This window comes from Rhagoletis zephyria, unplaced genomic scaffold, assembly GCF_001687245.7.
Source record: "Rhagoletis zephyria isolate East Lansing unplaced genomic scaffold, Rhagoletis_zephyria_1.1 Rzeph_scaffold_02094, whole genome shotgun sequence".
NCBI lineage: Eukaryota > Metazoa > Arthropoda > Insecta > Diptera > Tephritidae > Rhagoletis > Rhagoletis zephyria.
In genome coordinates this window covers 57,540-78,071 of record NW_016159178.1, presented here as the reverse complement: position 1 = coordinate 78,071, position 20,532 = coordinate 57,540, and the positions used below count along the sequence as shown (strand labels likewise).

Here is a 20,532-nt window from a genome sequence, read left to right as displayed (position 1 = left end):
AGTCAACAAAAACAAAAAACCAAAGGCAATACAGAAAATTGAAAACAAACAAAAAGCATTAGTTTCGAATATAGAAACTGGAATTGCAACAGCAGGTATGCTACTGTTAGCAGTATATGTAGTATATATGTACATATGTATGTAGTATTTATTTAGTAGAGACGCCTTGTGGGGCATACTGCTTAAGTAAATATTTACTCAGTTAAGTTGTGACTAGTTAATGCCGTAAATGGCAGAGGATATCATCATCGTTATCAGAAGGGTTGCCACTGTCGAAAAAAAAAATACTTACCATCCACATGAAGAAAATCTACCAAATCTGAAAAATAACTACCAATAAATTTTTTCTGGTTATTTTAATAAAAACTCTAGCTTTGTTCTATGTTTTTAGTTCTTTCCATAAAAATTAAAAAAAAAAATTACTAAGGAACTTTTTACTTAACTAATGGCATGGTATTTGAGATCATACTAGGAGTGATGAAACTAAGGGCAATAACGAAACTTCATTTGAAAAAACTTGAACGGGAGTTTTTATAGACAAATACAATGACTCAAAAACCGATTGTAAGTTTTTTTTTTTAATGTGCACTGTGTTTCTCATATAAAGATTTTTTGCATTATTTTTTTGTATAACGATATCGGTAACCAAACCCATAAAAATTAAGCATTTAACTTATATACATTTATAAAAAAAAAAAAACATCGTCTAAATTTCGATCTTTTTACTCTGAATTTTTAAAACAATTTTGAGTATGCAGTTTTATAGCCCAAGGAATTTTAGTATAACCAAAAATATGCAGCTACAAATTGCAGCCGGTCTTTTGTGATTTTTTTTTTTTTTTTTTTTCATTAAAAAATTCTCATTTATAAAACCTAGCGTTGCTTTTTTCACTTTTTTGTGAACAATCATAGTGTATAGTTACATATATGTCCACTTTTTTCTTTTTATTTAAAGAATCATTTAAAATATTTAGGCAATCATACACTGAGAAAAGAGCAAACGAACAAAAATTTACCGTTTTACCAAACCAAATTTTGTTTATTAATTTTGGTAGCAATTTACCAAAGTGCCAACCCTGGTTATCAGCTACATAACAAACTATACAATTCGCGTACATACATACATACACACATACCAACAAAAGTGAGCGCCTGCATATATACTATAGTTTGTCAAGTCATTTATCCAACGGGTGTCATTCGTGCTCTATCGCGAACAATTTGTTCTGCTGCACCAGTGAATTAGTTGCTGACCGGCGGTTGGCACGCCATGTGTCCAATAAGTACAATAAATTAGACCGACAGCTAATGCAGCTCCACTACCTGTTCTCTTTCTTATTAATAAAACAGCGGATGCAATTTTCGTTAAAAGCAATTAATTAAATAACGTACAGGTGATTAATAGAAAAATCGAGCTTTTGTAACGGATATGATAACAAAAGATTCGGAAGTAAGTATTGGCGACACCTGTGAGTAAGAAAGTATGTCGATGCATTGTTGTTTGTGTTAACGCTAGGTAATGGGAACTAAGGTGGTACAAATAAGAAGTACACAAGTTACATAACAGTAAAGGCGCTAAAGGGCAGAAGGATTTCATAAATTCTCGNGCTTACATAACAGTAAAGGCGCTAAAGGGCAGAAGGATTTCATAAATTCTCGATCGAGCCTAACAAGGCGGGGTCTTTCGTAAGGCAATTGTCAATTCTGGCAACTATCTTGCAAGCTCTTTAGTGTCTTTCGAAAGACTAATTGAAAGATCTACTAACGGGGAGGTCTTAACGTTATGCTGTTCGCTTTATAGCAGTAAATTTAAAAAAAAAATATTAAATTTAAAAATTAAACACATGTATATATTCCTCTTTTTAAACCAATTTAAACTAAATAAAAATTAAAATTATATTAAAAAAGAGAATNCTCTTTATAAACCAATTTAAACTAAATAAAAATTAAAATTATATTAAAAAAGAGAATTAAATTAAATCAAAGCAAAGATAAATAAAACTATTTTTAGAAATTAAATAAAAAATAGTACGTAAAAATTAAATATAATTTAAAAAAAAATATTTTTTAAACAATATAAAAGTTAAAAAATTGTATCTACAAAACACAAATGTCATTTAAGATCCAAAAAATTTAATTAAATAAACAAACATATTTTACATTTTAAAACAATAAAATATGAAAATCAAAAGAAATTTAAATGAATTTAAATTAAAAAACATCAAAACAAAAAAGAAAAAAACTTTAATTTAAAAAAAATAAGTTCTTAAAAATTAAATGAAATTAATCACAATATTCTNTCTACAAAACACAAATGTCATTTAAGATCCAAAAAATTAAATTAAATAAACAAACATATTTTACATTTTAAAACAATAAAATATGAAAATCAAAAGAAAATTAAATGAATTTAAATTAAAAAACATCAAAAGAAAAAAGAGAAAACTTTAATTAAAAAAAATAAGTTCTTAAAAATTAAATGAAATTAATCACAATATTCTTCTTTTTGAAAGAATGGCATGTAAAAATTTAAATTTAAATTAAATCAAGAAAGAAAAAGATGAGTTTCTAAAAATTATATGGAATTAAAAAAGGAAAACAATTTGATTGAAAATAGCAAGAAAAATTTCTGCACGAGAACCAGAACTCAGGATCTCTCAAATGGCTCGCTACTGCTTTGCTTGCTCGGCCATTAGGAGTGATTGAGCGACGCGTGCTTTTTCTCAAAAATGCTATTCACCACGAGTGGTGAATGAGAGAGCGTTTATTAAAGACTTTTATGCTAGAATAACAAAAGCAGTTCGAACTATCTTTGCATGTCTTTCATTTGTCTTACGAAAGACTGTTCACTATCTTAGCCACAATTGCACTTTTCGTTGAACCAGGGATCGCCTTTTAACATTTTTCGTTGACACCTTCTTCTTCTTCTTTTTTGGCGCTATCACTGCCTAAGCGATTTTGGCCGAGTCCAAAAAAGCATGCCAGTCGTTTCTCTTTGGTGCCAACTGACACCTGAGGAGGCCTTTCTCTTCCTCTGTTACCAGCATCCCGATCCGCGTTGAATACTTTCAGAGCTGGAGCGTTTCTGTGCATTCGAACGAAATGACCTATCCGCTGAATTTGAATTCGCTGTATATCGTTGTAAAGCTCATACAGCTCATTGTTAAATCGTCTGCTGTAAACGCCATTGCCAACGTCGCCATGCATGCTCTTGTAGTAAAAAAGTTTTTCCTGTTCAGTTCTGCAGCTCTTATTGTCTTCCCCAACATCAGATTGAAGAAGTCACGTGAAAGGAAGTCGCCCTGTTTGAAACCTCGTTTAGTGACGAACGACTGGGAGAGGTCTTTCCCAATTCTGAAGGAGCTGGTGGTATTGCCGCATCAGTTTGGCATCCCCGCCAAACTGAGACAGAGCGACGTATAGGCAACTCCTTTCAGTGCTGCCGAAAGCGGCTTTAAAGTCGACAAAAAGGTGGTGAGTGTCGATCCTATTTCGTGGATCTTTTCCAAGATTACACGTAATGTGAATACCTGGTCAATGGTGGATTTGCCAGGTCTAAAGCCACACTGATAAGGGCCAATCAGTTCATTGACGATGGGCTACGGTCTTTCTGCATAAGAGTTGATGCATACACCGTATCAACTCCTCGCCACCGTACTTGAATTGTTCAGTCGGCAGGCTATCAGCTCCAGCAGCCTTGATGTTTTTCAGTAGCGTTATTGCTATTTGTACCTCGTCATAATCACTTTTTTTTCTCGTTTTTTAATACCAACAGCGCCGCGTTTTTATTCTCAATCCTTTTTTTTTTTGAAAGTTTCTCAAGTATTGTTTCAAAGTCCAAGGAATTTCGATTAGGAAGCCCCTGATAAGAAAGGATTTCAATCATCTTAACTAATATTGTTCATTCCTGGCCACAAGCTTAATTAGAAACCTTTTTTGTACACATTTATCCAAATTGATTTATCGCAAAATGTGAAAACGCCACAACCCCAAAAGTGTAAGATTTACTAAAACTAAAATATTACTAAACAATTCTGACAAAACATTTACATTGCCAACGATTTTCTTGGAATCGTATTAGCCAACCAACGAACCAACCACAAGTGAAAACCGCCATTGTAAATTATTAATTAAACTTACCGTCAGCGTTGATTTCCGTTTTGCTCTGTTGCGGGCTGAGGAACACATACACTGCAAAGAGAAATAGAAATCGGGTATAGAGAGAGAGAGATGGTAAGGTGAAAAAGAAGAATGGGAAATGCAATTAATCTAGTTGGAACTACTATGGATAAACGTATGTGTATTTGTTTGTTTTTGTGTGTGTATGTACATACAGAAGCATATTCGGCGCAATTTTAGTGAGAGTTTTATGTTGCTGGGCGTTTTTCGAATACTTCATACGAACGTGTGTTTTAATAGGTAGGTGGTACACAAGCCAGGTTGGACACAAACAGAAGAACAAGCAAATTGAAATGAAATTAGAAACAAAACATAAACAAGGGACTGCTAAACAAAAAGGCGGCATGTGGCGGTAAAAATCGAAGCCACAAACATTGTGCAAAACAAACAACAACAAAACTAGATGAACCCAAACAACAAGTTGTTTAATAAAGTGTACATCTAAAAGTGGTAGTAGTACATATACATATAGCTGTGGAGATAAACAATAACCGCCTAAGTCGAAAAACCTTAATGCGAGAAAAAACGTTTTAAACAATTGGATTGCAATGTTAACCGTATGGAGAAACCAAAATATGTTCGTCTAGAACTTTTTAAATAGCCTAGCTGGAGAGATGGGGATTTCACACACACACACATGGAATAGTTGTTGCCNAACATCTAAAAGCACACGTACTTAGTTGACATGTGGTAGTAGTACATATACATATAGCTGTGGAAATAAACAATAACCGCCTAAGTCGAAAAACCTTAATGCGAGAAAAAACGTTTTAAACAATTGGATTGCAATGTTAACCTTATGGAGAAACCAAAATATGTTCGTCTAGAACTTTTTAAATAGCCAGCTGGAGAGATGGGGATTTCACACACACACACATGGAATAGTTGTTGCCGAATACGATAGCATATATAGCTCAATTCTTTCTTAAGTCGACTTAGGCGGTATTTGCTTATGACCCCAGATATGTATTTATGGGCAGTTCCAGTATTGACAGTGAGACCTTCAGTCAAACGCGGTAATTTTTTTTTTTTTTTTTATAAAATATAAGGTAACTTTCGGTAGCTCGAATAAACATAAGTTAATGCAGTTGTTTGTATAAACAACATAAGAGATTTCAAAATCCTTACAATGGTGAATATTCATATCCATAGTTAATAAAGATCTAAAGATGTAAGAAGTTAATAAAGATGTTAATGTTAGCGCTGATGGTAATAGTGATGGTAATTGTAATGGTAATGGTATTGGTATTAGCAAAGATAATCGTAATGGTAATGATAATGATAATTGTTATAGTAAGGGTAATGGTATTGGTAATGGTAATGGTAGTTGTAATCGTAATGGTAATTGTAATGGTAATGGTCGTGAGAATGGCAGTGGTAATGCTAATAACATAGGTAACCAATTGGTAATGATAACGATAAAGGCAAATGTGGTGGTAATGGTAATGACTATACTTGTGGTAATGGTAATAGTAATATAATGGTAATAGTAAATATAATGGTAACAGTAATGTTAACGGAAATTGTGATAGTAGTGGAAATGGAAATGATACTGGTGTTGGTAATGGCAATAGTAATGGCACTGGTACTGGTATCGGTGATGACAATGGTAATATACTATCAGTGACGCCATCTGGTGTCTCTAGGTGGCATTACTTATAAGATTTCCTTGGAAGGGAGCACCTTTGAAGACACAATTATAAAAACACTTCCGTTTCCTCAAGCAATGAATGAAAGTCGGCGGACTTAAGGAAGCACTCGCTGTTAGGCGAGGTCACCGAGTAAAGGGATATCACAGCAGATTAATGGATGCACATCCAATCGTCCAAAGTGCTATGCCAACCAAGCCTTGATGTTATTGCAATAGACAAAACGGGACCCCTGCGCAAATGGCGTGCATGGCAATCCATAAACGCTGTATGTTGAGGTAATCAACATAGGCTCTGAACCAATTCGACAGAATTTTTAGATATCAACAGACGAAAAAAATATCCTACTTACAAATACTTACTTGTAGGGGGCAGCGAGCGCACCAAAAGGTAACTTGCTGCTTATTTCGAAAAGTAATTTGGAACTGACGTCTCTATGTGGATGCAGTGGAAAGCGGAACCATTCATAGAATTCAACTTCCGCCACGGCGCATACCTCTCATGGTCCACCTCATTTAACGGCGCGTACTGGTTTGGTGGCACATAAAACAAAGGCAATCATTACCGAGGACATACGGACGCCGTTTAGTCAGAAGATCGACAGAAAAGATTTAAATAACTAAGACAAAACATGTTGGTCTTTTGAGGCGTCGACAAGATCAGGCATCAACGAAATGGCTCTGTGAGACAACTGGGTTGAGTGGCCATTGGATGTAGGACGCAGTAAAGAGCTGGTTATACCAGCTACCGTCAACCATGCAATCCGGAAAGGGGTATTCAATAAGGGCAACTGATGCACCCGAACTACTGGCGGTTACTTGCCCACGTCAGCAAACAGACCCATAACAAGATCGGTTTAGGTGGTTACGCTTTCCAAGCGGGTTGGCCGATCATTGGATTTGAGAACGCAGTAACGAAGGACTGATTATGCAAGCTAGTGCCGGCCTTTCAACCCCGTAAAATAACTTCAATAAAGGTAGCTGAATAATCGAAATAACAAACTCATAGAACTATGTCTGCTAATTTAAAAAGACACAGAGCATAATCGTGGATAATGTTGTCTTCGGGCTTTTCGAGGACCAAAACTCGAGTTGCCGGTCGCCATCTGGAGACTACTATATTTTCAAAATTAAGATAGGGTTCAATACTGAGCACACCGAGACTGCAAAGCGGCTTTTGGAGGAGAAACTCGAAATAATACGCCGGATACTTGTTGTGGGCACGATGCAAAATACGCTTTGGCTTCCGGCATCTTAAAGATAACTCCTTTATAGGTCTGTTTCTACGACAAAGGATACACACAAACCACAGAAAATTTTAGAGGGTAACCTTAAAGTAGTGCGACGAACCGTGGGAGAGGAGACTAAGCACTGACCAATTTGCTCTAAACGATATTCGTAATTTACTATACCGAAAGCACAAATGTTTCCAGGTTATGTTAATCTGGCAAATTTGCACACGGAACCCATACGTTCAAAGTCCAAGTGCTGTCAGGTGAAGTTGCTACCATAAGTTGACTTAAAATAGACATCGTTTAGGATGTCAAAGACGTTATTGATTATCATCCTCAAAAACTTGTCTGCAATTTCCTGCAATTTAAGAAAACATATAGTAAATATCCTCGAGTTTCCATTTTTCCGATACCTAGGAGATGAGATCCATAGCGGCAAGAAAACTTTGGCTTCGCATAGCCCATAAAAATTGTGTGGCCGAATGGCGCGTCTTACAGTACAAAATGGATCTAATTTTTAAGCTCTCATTTGACGAGGGTTTGCGCAACTGTGATCCTCAGCCGTTTCCCTTAAACTTTTCATAAAAACTTAAATCTTTTTGTGTATCCGTGACACTCTCCTGGAATTATCCTAACAGGTGGATTTAGAGAAAAATAGCAAAAAATCCAAGCGGTTGTTGCCACAATTTTAGACCCAAAAGTGTAGAGGCAGCACACACGAGCTTTGTATTTGTGTTGACGCTGGTGGTGCTTTTTTGGGCGCTGTGTCGAAACGCATACATACAAATAAGTATATGTATGTATGTATGTATGTGCCACTTAAAATACACAGAGGCATGTGTGTATAGTATTTTTGTTAAGACCATCAACATGGCGAAAATTGTTTTTATCAGTTTTAGGAAATATTTTATTTTTTTTTTGTCCGAACGACTACGCCTGATGTGTTTGTTTTTGTTATGCCATGAATTTAGTTGGCGTATTTCCTGTGGCGCACATACGCGCATCAGTAGGAGGTAGTCGCTACATATCGTCAATATGACTATGGACATATGTATGTACATGCATACGAAAAACAGCACACCAACGTACATGGGTTGTAAGTTGAAATGCAAAAACATAAAATCCACTTGTAAGACTACAAGCACCAAGTTAATTGGTTACGCAGCCAAAAAGTAAGCAGCAAAACTACAGCAAAAACCATAAAGCAGTATCGTGGTATATGTACATATGTATGTATGTATTCACTTGCCAACCCGTAGCAGCAAATGAACAGTTCACTATCTCTAACCCATCATGCCAACACCACGCCTACCACTACCAATGCCCAGGTTGCTAGTTTTTTGCCAACATTTCCCAGCCACTATTCCTGTGTTAATAAGTTGCAATTTTTTGATGGCTTAAATTGTTGGCAACTCTACCTATTCGAGAGAGTTAGAATAGCAGGTTGTTGCATGCCACAAAGTCTGCGAACCCTTCTGATAATAGCAGTCAAGCTTTTGACTGTCAAAATGATTATCGACAGTTGGCTTAATTTAAGCTAAAGCGCGTTACTAGAGAAGAGTTGAGTGTTTTGATGGAGGTCGGTATGCAACCAAAACAAAACAAAAAACATACAGCTTTACGATGGAGATAGAGGATGACACATGCACAATGAAATGCGAAATGCCAAGCGATACGCAAAAACCTTTTGCATACATATGTATGTACATATAGGCGACTAAAAGTGTGGCAAAAGTTGAAAAGGCACCGATGGCGAAGTGAAAATTTGAAATTCTAAAAACGATAAAATGGCTGCCTTTACATGTGATTAAGCAGTTTGCTGTGTTGGTGATTTTTTTTTTCTTTTTTTTTTTTTGCAATGATACTAAACCAACAAAAAAGCTGTACGTATTTATAAGCGAGACTATACAAGCAACAGATTGAGCACTGGATTGGTTGAAAATTTGAGTCGCTTATACGCTTTTGCTTAATAATCATATTTTAATATTTCATAAAACTAACTAAACTCGACTTATGCATAGCATGCCTATATGAAACGCAAATCTATGGAAACCGCTTTGCACTCGCTCGTCGGGTTGGTGGAAAAGAGCTTATCAGACGAGGAGTATGCTTTGGTTGCCTTTATAGGCATCGAAGGCGCATTCAACAACATTAATGCAAGCGCCATAACGGGTGCCTTAGAAGAGTTTGTGAGTTGACCATAATGTAACGGCACTGAGTGAGACTATACTTGTCGGCAGGAAGATAACCGCTAAGCTTAGTACCACCANCCGCTTTGCACTCGCTCGTCGGGTTGGTGGAAAAGAGCTTATCAGACGATGAGTATGCTTTGAAGGCGCCTTCAACATTAATGCAAGCACCATAACGGGTGCCTTAGCAGAGTTTGTGAGTTGACCATAATGTAGCGGCACTTATTGAGACTATACTTGTCGGCAGGAAGATAACCGCTAAGCTTAGTACCACCACAATAAGCAGACAGGTCTGTAGAAGCACCCCTCAGAAAGGGGTTCTCTCCCCTCTTCACCGCATTCTGGCAGTAAAGTCCTTGTTGCTAGCCCAAGAAGGAGGAGGCTGCTACGCTACTGCTAATGCTGACGACCAGGAAATTACTATTAATACTTATGGATATATTGCGATCTAATACGGCTACGCTTAGGAATTGGGCAGAGTATGGGACCCGGAATAAACCCCGATAAAACCGAAGCAATTCTCTTGACAAGGAAACACAGGCTTCTCATAGCCTTCCCGCTAATCTTTAAGGGGGTGGAGAAACCTTTGAAAGGGAATGTTTAGTATCTAGGACTCATATTAGACAGGAAACTTACATGGAAGACTAATGTAAAGGAAAGAGAGAGGAAGGCCAACGTTGCATTATACACTTGCAAACAAGCGGTCGGAATCAAGTTGGGGTTAACATTTGCGGTACGATCAATACTATTACATGGAATAAATATTTGGATAGTGGCGAGCAACTCAAAAGGCCACTTACATAAAACTACTTAGTAAGGTCTAAAAAACTGCCTTTTTATGCGTTTCAGTTGCCTTAAGGCGTACCCCAAACAAAGCACTAGAAGTGTTACCAATTTTCTAGCAATAAACCTGACAGGAAAATACGTGGCTATCGCTTCAGCGCTCAGACTAAAAAGTATGGTGCTACGGATGGATCGGCGGTTCGGCCACGCTTCCATACTTCACACTCTACGTAGTTATGACCAAGAAATCGACTACTTCATCCCTAAAACCACATTCGATGGGCACTTTAAGAAGAGCATCCCAACAAGAAGAGAATGGCAAACGCCAATGCCATGGAGAAGGGAGGAATTGAATTTTTACACGGATGGATCCAAGCTAGAAAATAGAGTTGGCTACACAGTCTTCTCAAAGGAACTAGGACTGGAATTATCCGGCCGAATTCCATACCACTGCAGCGTTTATCAGACACAAGTTTTTGCTATAAAGGACCTAGTAGGCCCTAGTACGTATGCCGTAACGAAAGCTACGTTAATATCTTCTCGGAGAGCAAGGCGGCCATAAAACCAATGAACGCGATAATACTGATCTCGAAGTTTGCGAAGGAATGCCTCGCAGCTGTGAACTATATTACCGCCGTATTCAAGTTCAGTCTCATATGGGTCCCGGAACATAGATATATTGAAGGAAATTGCAGAGCCGATGAGCGAGCAAGGAATTGTACCAATCTTCCACTGTGTGACAGCAGAGGTAAGCTTGGGATACCCATGGCAACCTGCAAATTAGGACTTAAAATTAACATGATCCACGAGGCCAACAGGTTATGGCCTAGAGGGGGGCACTTGTAGAACAACCAGGCTACTAAGGCCACAAATAGATAAGAAAAGGGCGAAATAGTTGCTCAGCTTCTCAAGAGAGGCTATTGCGATGGCGCATCCGGGTATTGGCTATTTGGCAAGCCCCCTTCAACACTAGGAATATTCTCCCACAAATATTGAAGAAGTTGCACGGATGAGGAAGAGAAAGAAACAGTAGAGCACATCTTCTGCAGGCTTTTTAGGTAGGCACTTCTTTAACCCTTTTACGGAATTATCAGGCGTAGGAGTAAAGCCAGTAACCTACGCTTTATAAGAGCTTAAAAATCTAACCAAACCTATTATTATGGTGGTTACAGAAAAAACGAAGTCCTATTCTTTTTCGCTGGTTCTTCTTCTTTGCTGGTTGTTTTACAGATAACAGGAGATATTTCGTTTCCTGCTCGTTTACCACCAAATCTTAATAAACCAAGCGGATTTTGAGGTTCATGGAGGTGGAAGATTTAGCGTATGGTGAATGACTGGTCTATGGTGGTTAAGGTGCAAAGCCGTTCACACCAAACGCTCTATAAGATGTCAGCTACACCAGATTTGCTATTTTTAGCTGAGAAAATGCTATTCGAACTTCGTCACAGCCTTGGTGGTGGGACATCGACTGCGTCGTCATCGACTGGAAGCTCGGGTTCATTTTCCACACTGATTTCAACGCTGCTATCATTCAGCATGGTGGAAAAGTTTGTTTTTCCGAGCTCGCTGAAATCCGACTACGGCTTTGGAGATCGTACTGAATAAGCGTTTGATGAAGTCCCACTGCTTAGTACATACGAGTATATCTAATTTTTGAAGAATGTTTTCAGAGAGAAGGTGTGAGTCTTGGTTTCAACAAGATAAGTGGTCCGAGTTAGAAGAGAAGATAGTTTCCTTGCCTAACCCAGCATTGAAATCGCAAAGCACGCTTTTGATCGCCCGCTGACCCTCTCTCTCGCACTACAAATCCGACACCAAATTGATCAGCTGTAGTAAACTTCGCTGGACGAAACGAGTCGCTAACGCTATACCACCCATCCCATTTCTTGGATGGAGGTGATGAAAAGTCGTAAGTCTTTCCGGTGCATAACCTCAAATCATAGCAACTCAAATGTTTGCGATGATCGTCATAAAAAGAAGTCGGTTTCATACAATGCTGTATTGATCTTTTCTTTGGAACTCGGCTTACATTTACCCCCGTTTGCAGCCGCACCGCATTGTCGTCAATAGACTCCGCAGACTACTGTGGACCTTTAACCGAATACGTACGGCTGCTCGTGTTTCCTAGTACGAATTGCGCGCAGTCGAGCAAAACTGTAACTGCATACCCAGAAATCTTGCTACCCCCATTGTAAAGAACTATTGATAATTGCATTGAATTCAATTTGATTTTCTGTAATATTTTTCAGAATTAAAAGAAATGTCTATCCTCGGCACGCATACTTTTGCTATGCAATGTGAATATGTATGAATACAAATTTACTAATTTTTTCCCCAAACGCCAATATCGAAAAGTTCTCGCTTGCAGCCACCGCCACGAACACCACAAAATAGCGTCCGTCAGCAACTGTAATAAAATTTAACCAAGAAAAACAAAAACTTAAACTAATAGAAAGTTTTAGAGAAAACCTTAGCTGGCTATCGGAGGAAAAAAAAATTGTAAATTGCAAACTAAGAGTACAAAGTTTGCGTATATAAGTATGTATATACACTTAGTAAGTGCAATGAAAGCCATGCGGGCATTAGCCAAACTTACGCCAAACAGTGAATGCCAGCACGACCAGCGCCGTGACGATGAGACCAATATTCGATATAACCTTCACGAAAAACGATGATGAATCGCTGAACGGTTGTGTGGAGCAAGTTTGCAGCAAAGTATTAGCGCCGAGTATGGGTATCTGGAAAAAAAATAAAATAAATAAATAAAAACAAAGCAGATATACTGATAACTAAGCAAATAGAATAAGGCAGAAAAAAGAGCAACAAAATCCCAACGAAAATCAAATTAGAAATTTTGTGCTTTTTTTTTTTGGTTATTTTAAAGTATATGGACAAATTTAAAAAACAGGAAACCTTTATGTTATTTAGCTTTATTTTCATTGTTGTAGACTTTATCAAGCTGGTTGCTTTTGGATATATTCATAGACGTATACTTGCCGCCTCAAAAAAATTTTAATCAATTTGTTGCATAACTTTTGAGTTATACATAGATGTTTTAATTCGAAAAAATATTAAAAACAACTGATTTTTTTACGTAATTTTCATGAGGTTAATAATTATTTATGTCATAACTTTTGAAGCACACCATATACTGAGTTGAAATTTTATGTGCAATTAGTGCTTATGTGTGTACACTTCATATGTAGTAGGTAACTAAAGTGTGCTTTGAAAAATAACTAAATAGCAAGTGACTCAAATTGTGTAACTCTACTTTTCACAATTTTCAAATTTTTCGGTTTATCGCGCATAGTTTTTGAAGCATTTAATTTTAAAAAACTTTTTAAGTATGCATTGTATTCTACAAACAATTACGAATAATTTGATACCTTAGCAAGAGGTGTGAGGTTTTCAGAATAAACCAACTTTTAAAGATAAAATATTTATTTTATTCCAAAAACGTTTTAATTGAAGACACATTTGGAAAATACGTCGAAACGATCTAAATATTTTTGTAACTACTGGTCCTTATAACGTTACATATACCAGTAAAATGCTTAAAAATAAATGTTGCTCTAGAAGTGTGTAAAAACCCTGATTTACTACTTTTAGTGGTGCTACTTCTTATAGTTAGAATATTTCGAGCGTCGTATCAAATTAACTTTTTTCGACAAAGCATATGATAGATGCTCTTACTTAATAGGAGCCAGCTAAATTCAATGGCGTCCCCAGTTTTGTCCGATGGGCTCCACATTCTGAGATAGCGGTACTTGAAACTTTGCTTACATTTTTACTATTTTATAAAAAACTTTCTCGGTGTTTAAGTTGTTTATTTGAAATTTTGCACACGCTTGTATTTTAATATTTCGTCACATCTCTGAAAATCATCGAAATCGGTCCACTATAACATGTAGCTCCCATATAACTGATTGTTCAGAGAGGTTGTTTGCGTGAAGTTAGAGTTATAGCGCAAAAACACATATCTGAGTAATCAGTTGTACTGGAGCTATATGTTAAAGTGAACCTATTTCGATAATTTTAAGGAATAATTAAGGTAATATTAAAAACCCGTTATGTGCAAAATTTTAGTAAAATAACTTCTAAACTGAGGGAGTTATTTATAAAATAGCTCAAATTTAATAAAATTTTCAAGTACCGTTATCTCGAAAACCGGAGTCAATTTGGCGAAACGGGACGGACGCCATTGAATTTAGAACGGCCTAATTAAGTGAGTTCAACTTTCAAAATCTTTGCTAAAAATCTACAACGTGCCCAGGGTAATTTATAACCAACTTGTTCTTTTTTTTTTGAATAGAATCATATATAAAACATAGGTGTGCCAACAAATAAAAATATTTAACTTTTTGTTTTGAAAGTGTACCTGTTTTTTTGGATTTGCCCATATACCAACATACACACATATTTAGGTACTGGTTAAAGATAGGAATTTTTTATTTTGGCTCTTATCAATATACATATGTATTTACATATCGCACGTTCAATAATATGCAGAATTATTTAAAAAAAAATCAATTTTGTGGGAAAACGCAATCAAAGTTTGTTCAGTTCATACAATTGGTATACCAAGAAACAGACGGAAAGACACATATCTTCGCCATTTTGGGAAGTTTAGTCATCTGTTAGGCTGAGCATATTCTCCTTATCAAGCCCATTAATTGTTTGTTGAAATCTCCAAAAACATGCGTTATATCATGAACACCGAGACTGTAGGAACGCTAAAATTACACACAAAAACACCAAGACATCTAACTTATGTAATTTTGTGTCGTAGATTACGGATCTGAATACTGCTTTTCTAGATCAGATCATTTTTCTAAGATATTTGCATTTTAAGTTTGCCGAATGAATGAAAAAATAAAATGTTAACATGGAAAATGTTACTCATACGACATGTACGAGTACAGCCATGTACGTATACAGCCATGTACGATATGGCGTATGAGTAACATTTTTTTCTGTTCCTATTTCATACAAAAAATTATTGCACATTTTCATTTCTTTGAACACTTTGGTACTTATTTTACTACTGTCTTCGCAAAAGGCGATCACATTCTTGCCCTTTCTTCTACTTCCAAAATACAAATCTACATAAAGGCCAATGGTGACCATAAAGGTGCATGCATTAAATAAATTACTCCAGGAGTGGAGTGTGGGCGATGCTTAAAGCGACGTGTGATAGCCAAGCTGGGTTAGCATTGACCATGGCTGGAAATGCCATATACTCCCGAAAAAACAAATTCAGAAAATCTTCCTTAAAAACGAAAATTGAGATGAAATTTAAAAAAAAAAAATCGGAAGATGCCAGATATTTCATTATTACTTAAATTTGAAAGATATGTGATTGAATATTAGCGGTACTATTCTGAAAAGAGTCGGGATGGGTGGGTTCGGGACTTAAAAATTGGATTACGGATTGGGCGGGATCGGGATTAAATATCTAGTCCAGTGCCCATCTCTAGCACAGACCTCATTGGTTTCGGAATTTTAATGCTCTCACCACGTAGGATTGTTCTATACCGAAAACATTATACCTCGATTTTTTATTTGGAGATTAAAAAAATAATTAGAAGTCGCTCAAAGAGCTCAAAGTTTTGATGTAATATAAAAGGGGGGAAAACACGTTTTCGTAGAAATGGTATAAAATTCTTGAAAATCAATGTTTTTCGATTGGAAAACTTCGTTTCTCTTCAGGAGACTTCCAATAACAATACCCAATTGTGTAGTATTTTTTATAAAACCCCTAAAAACGTCAAAAAATGTAATGAGGGCCCATAAAAATCAACAGTGTTAAAAAAATTTATAATAAAAAATATTACAAAGTTTCCCGATTTAAAATACATGAAAAACTTTGAGCGACCTTCAAAATTTTTTTGATTTCAAAGCAGGGGTATAATTTTCTTCGGTATAGAACAATGCTAATGGGAGACAGCCATTAAAATTTACTTTACTTTTTCACATGCATTTTTAGCCACCCTAATGCACATATATATATTCATATGGGACAAAACACTACTCAAAGTAGAAGATATCAAAATGAGAAAAGGCTACTTGAGCCCATAGTCTTTTTTAAGTTCAAGTTAATTAAAAGGACAAATGGACACCAATCAATGCGATTCGCCGCAACAGAAAAGAAAATCATGAAGAAAACAAATTAACCTCAAATTAACACAACAATGTGGTGGCAAAGTATTCAATTGAGGATTACATTAATCTAATCGCATTTAAAAACAATCGAACCAAACGCCTGTTTTGCGTGATACGCTCAAAATAAAATTTGAATAACCCAAGGCAGGAGAAAAACTTAATACACCACGAATTTGTATACAAACAAACAAGTAGACACAAATTATATGCACAGACATTGAACTGCTCGAAGAAGAAAATGCCATAATTGACTTGTAATTGAGTTTTAGAAAAGGCATTGGCTTGTAATATAAACTGCTGCCAATCAAATAAAAGCTTTGATTAAATAAAAGTTGATTGTCACAAATTTCGGTTTTTTTTTTTGCAATAAAAATTTCGTTTGGAAGAGGAACATAAGAAACGACTCCAGACAATGTATTCGAGTTTAGAAAGGAATTAAGGCAACTGACTAACCATTTGCTGATTTAAAGTCCAGACTAAGGGAGTGGCTGCGAAACAGACAAAAATTAAGCTTATTATACGAAATTTGAATACATTAAAAAAAACGGAAAAAAAAAATAATAATAAAAGAAGAAAATAAATAAATGCAAAACTGTCAAAAAATAATGCAACAGTAAATAACTTTGACAAGGATAGAAAGTTAGATTTAAAGGCATATGAAAGGCATTATTGTGAGTCCAACAGACCACGTCAGTTGTTTCTCTTCTGTGCCAACTGACGCCAATTGAAAATGGCAAGTGAAGTCACAAAATATACACAAATACGCATTATTCTTGCTATGAACTAAAAATCACAATGTCGATAGTTGACTCCCTTACTTCTATACAGTTATTTCTTTCTTATTGCTATCTGTTGCTGGTATGTTGCTGTTGATTTTTCTGCTCAATGCCAGTGGCAATTACAGCAGCGCCGCCCATTAGCCAAGTGCCAACTAATTATGTATGTATGTACATAGTTAGCTTGTACCATAATGAAATGTAAGCGTTGGAATACAAATCAGATGCCAAAAGGAATGCGGATGTGGCACAGCCGAAATGCGTATCCACGCAGCAGGTATTTTTGGTGCTCACATGTCATCAAGCACCTAGCTAAACCAACTGGCGAAGAAATGTTTATGCAATTTTTCATTGAAAAGCCAAGCATCAACAGCTACAAGTAAGTATGTATAGAGCTACATACAGCTGCTTTTTCCTAGTAAACCTTATGTTCCTGAAATTGCTGCCGAAAATTGGAGAAACCATCATGCAATTGCAGTGAGCTTTTCCGGTGAAGCTGTTTTAGCTGATGGTGTTGGCATAACTGTTTGCGGAGGCGGAGGCGGAGGTTGTCTGCCGGTTGAGGCAAAAGCAGCAAACGCTCGTATTAATTTGACTTTTCGCCAACAGCAATGCTGAGTTCAGCGCACAAATGCCACTAGAAACGCTTTTGGAACTGTTGCTGGTGCTCCACCACACGCCACACGCCACACGCCACACGCCACACTCCTCGCTCACACTGATGTATGGCTTAACTTTTTTCAATTTGCAACAATTTCCGTTATTTTCCGCTATTTGCACGTTTTCAACTTACCATCGCACTACAGCGGCAGCAACTGCAATAGCTGCAACAGACGCCAGCGGCGGCGGCGGTGGCGGCGGTGGGGACGGTGACGCCAAATGCCATGTAACAAAATGTGGCAGCCAACTATTGCCGCGCAAGTTTTTGTTTTCACCAAGATACACGAGTACTTACATACATATAAAAGGGTAGACGTGTACTTAGTTGTATGTATGTATATATGTATGTGTGTGTGTGTGTGTTTTACTTCCTGTTTAGCGGATTTTGCTATCAACGTTTCGATATCTAAAAGCTATCGTTGCTAAATGCAACTATGTACGCTGCGCTATATTAGTCCTTGTCATGCTTCACTTTAGCTTGCAAACAGACGTAGTGTGTACAGACATACTCTAACTTGTTAAATAGCAAAACAAGAGAAAAGCAAGCAAAATGTTAATAAGTAGTAGCATAATTGAAGCAGCAGCAGCGCATTGTAAAAATAAACGAAAGATATGCTTTTTGCTCAAATGTATGTACAGATGTATAAATGGTTCTATATTTATTGCGCCTGGATAATTTGCACTCTTGCTTGTCAGAATATTTTAACAAAATTGGGCACATCTCGAGCATCCCATAAAAAAAAAACAAAAGTTTTTATAATTGGAAAAAATACATACATATTCACATACGCATTCTTCCTAAATTATTATTATTTTTTTTTAATGCACCGCCAAAAAATTGGTCAAAATTAGTTTTTGTAATATTTTGCTAATGAAAATTCAGAAATCAGATCCGGAAATATAACTGCTTGTGGATCGTGCAACGCATTTAATACAAAAACGGGTTTTTTAGTTAGTGTACATATAAGTGATGCAGATAAGTGATGCACAGAGGAGAGGAGAGCCGGGTACTTTAAAGAGCCGACCGGTCCGGTTCTTACAAGAACCAAAAAACGGTTGTAATGGAACCGAAACTCGATTCAAAAAGAACCGAAAAACTGAAATTCAATTCCAAAAGAACCGAACAGCGGTTCCGGAAGAACCGAAACTCTATTCCAACAGAATTGTTTTGAATGTTTTTGAATTATATATTTTAGTTTATTTATTTTTTAATTACATTTTTTACTTACTAATTTCTTTTTTAAATATCTATTTATTTTTATTTTTTTTTTTTTAATATTTATAAATGTAAAAAAATTCAAAATGATGTTGTTTGCAACTTATGTTTATTTATTTATTTTTTATAATTTTCATTTAAAATATGGATCGACCTATAACAAAAACCACATAAATAAAAGTTCTGAGGTTTGCACGAAGTTCACAAAAATTATTCAAACTTCAAAAAATTGCCATCAAAATTCCAAACTTTTTATTCAGAATTTCTAGAACAGTTTTGAGTATGCAGTTTTGTAGCCCAGTCAATTTTAGCACAATGAAGTGCAGTTTCAAGTCACTAAAAATCACCGTTGATTTTTTTAATTTCTTTGTTGAGGGTGTTCAGCATTTTTCTTCCGTATAACGTATGAACAAAATATATTTTTATACCCCCCTTATTATTTTTTTATATTGGAATAAAATTTAATTAACGAAAGAAAAACACAATAACGTAAAAAAAAGCTTTTATTAATTCTAGTGTAATCTAAGTAATCTAAGTCATCGGCAATTACATTATTTTTATTTTTTCATTTATTCTTATTTTTTATTTTTATTATATACATTTTTTTTAATAATTTAATTAAAAGAAGCAAAAAACGCAACAGCTTAAAAAAACAAAAAAAAAAGCTTTCATTAATTCAAGAGCAATTAGTCATCTGCAATTAGACTATTTTTGTCAAAAGAAACAAAACTAATAACTATTCATTTTCAAGCTCTAGGCAGTAAGCAATTGAAGAGTTTTATTAATTCCTGTGCAATCTTCACCATCGTTGCCATCTTGTGTAAATAAAGTACCATACAGTGGCTCAGTTGTTTATTTATTATTATTATTTTTTTTTTTTTGAGAAAAATTAAAGGTAATTTTTTTGTTAAGAAGTGCAACATTTAAATAGTTCTAAATCAAAAATATGCAAAAATTTCCATTTGAAAATGCCCTAATAAAACATGCATTTGCATGAGATTTCTAGTCCTATTTATTTGTATGAAATATGACCAGAGAGGAAGGTTACCCGTACGCCGTTTATCGCACTTCAGGCCCACTGTGCCTTAATGCCCTCTGTATATGACATAAGGCTCGCTTACGGGCGATCAAAATTTGTAAAGAAAGAAATATCTAGCCACACTTCCTAACGACTGTGAAAACTTTTGCAGCCAAATAAGTTAGGGTGCCTGAGAGCACTGACATCTCAACAAACCATAGGCTGATCAGATTGCTCGGCAGGGCAACTTTGAGGTATTTTTCCTGGCAGTGAAGGAGTGAGGGCCTTTAAAGTTGACGTAACGTGCGCTACGTGAAAATCTCGATATCCAAAGTTGCAGGGTTATTCTGGCCGAGATAGTGCTTAGGCACAGCCCATTCGGTAAAACTTCACTTCATTTCCGACTCGCAGCTACGAATACGTGGTGGCATCGTCTCAACATTTTCTCCTACTTGCCACGCTAGAGCGGCTAAAGTGTAATTAATACCTGGGCTGATACATTGTCAGAACGCCACGGAAACTTTTGGACGCACATTAGCTGACTTCGAATCTCGTTCTTCTTAGTGGACATCGCCAATATAAGTACCATGCGCAAGTACACTTCTCTACAACGATCGCCGAAAACCCCAGAATATAAATGGGAAGAAGAAAAACGCGCATGACCTCAAA

The 20,532-nt window shown here is 36.2% G+C and overlaps 1 protein-coding gene across 2 annotated transcripts in view; it reads right to left on the bottom strand.

Annotated features, from left to right (window-relative positions):
• Positions 1–20,532, bottom strand: part of Gp210 (nucleoporin 210) — an 85,549-nt gene that overhangs the window by 14,993 nt on the left and 50,024 nt on the right. Inside the window, exons 22-23 of one of the 2 annotated variants that reach the window (XM_017620235.1) lie at positions 12,628–12,769; positions 4,141–4,191 (exon numbers count right to left, since the gene is read on the bottom strand). In XM_017620235.1, the coding sequence (XP_017475724.1) occupies positions 4,141–4,191; positions 12,628–12,769 (193 nt within the window). The remainder of the gene's footprint in view (positions 1–4,140; positions 4,192–12,627; positions 12,770–20,532) is intronic. The other variant, XM_017620236.1, reaches the window with a different exon arrangement.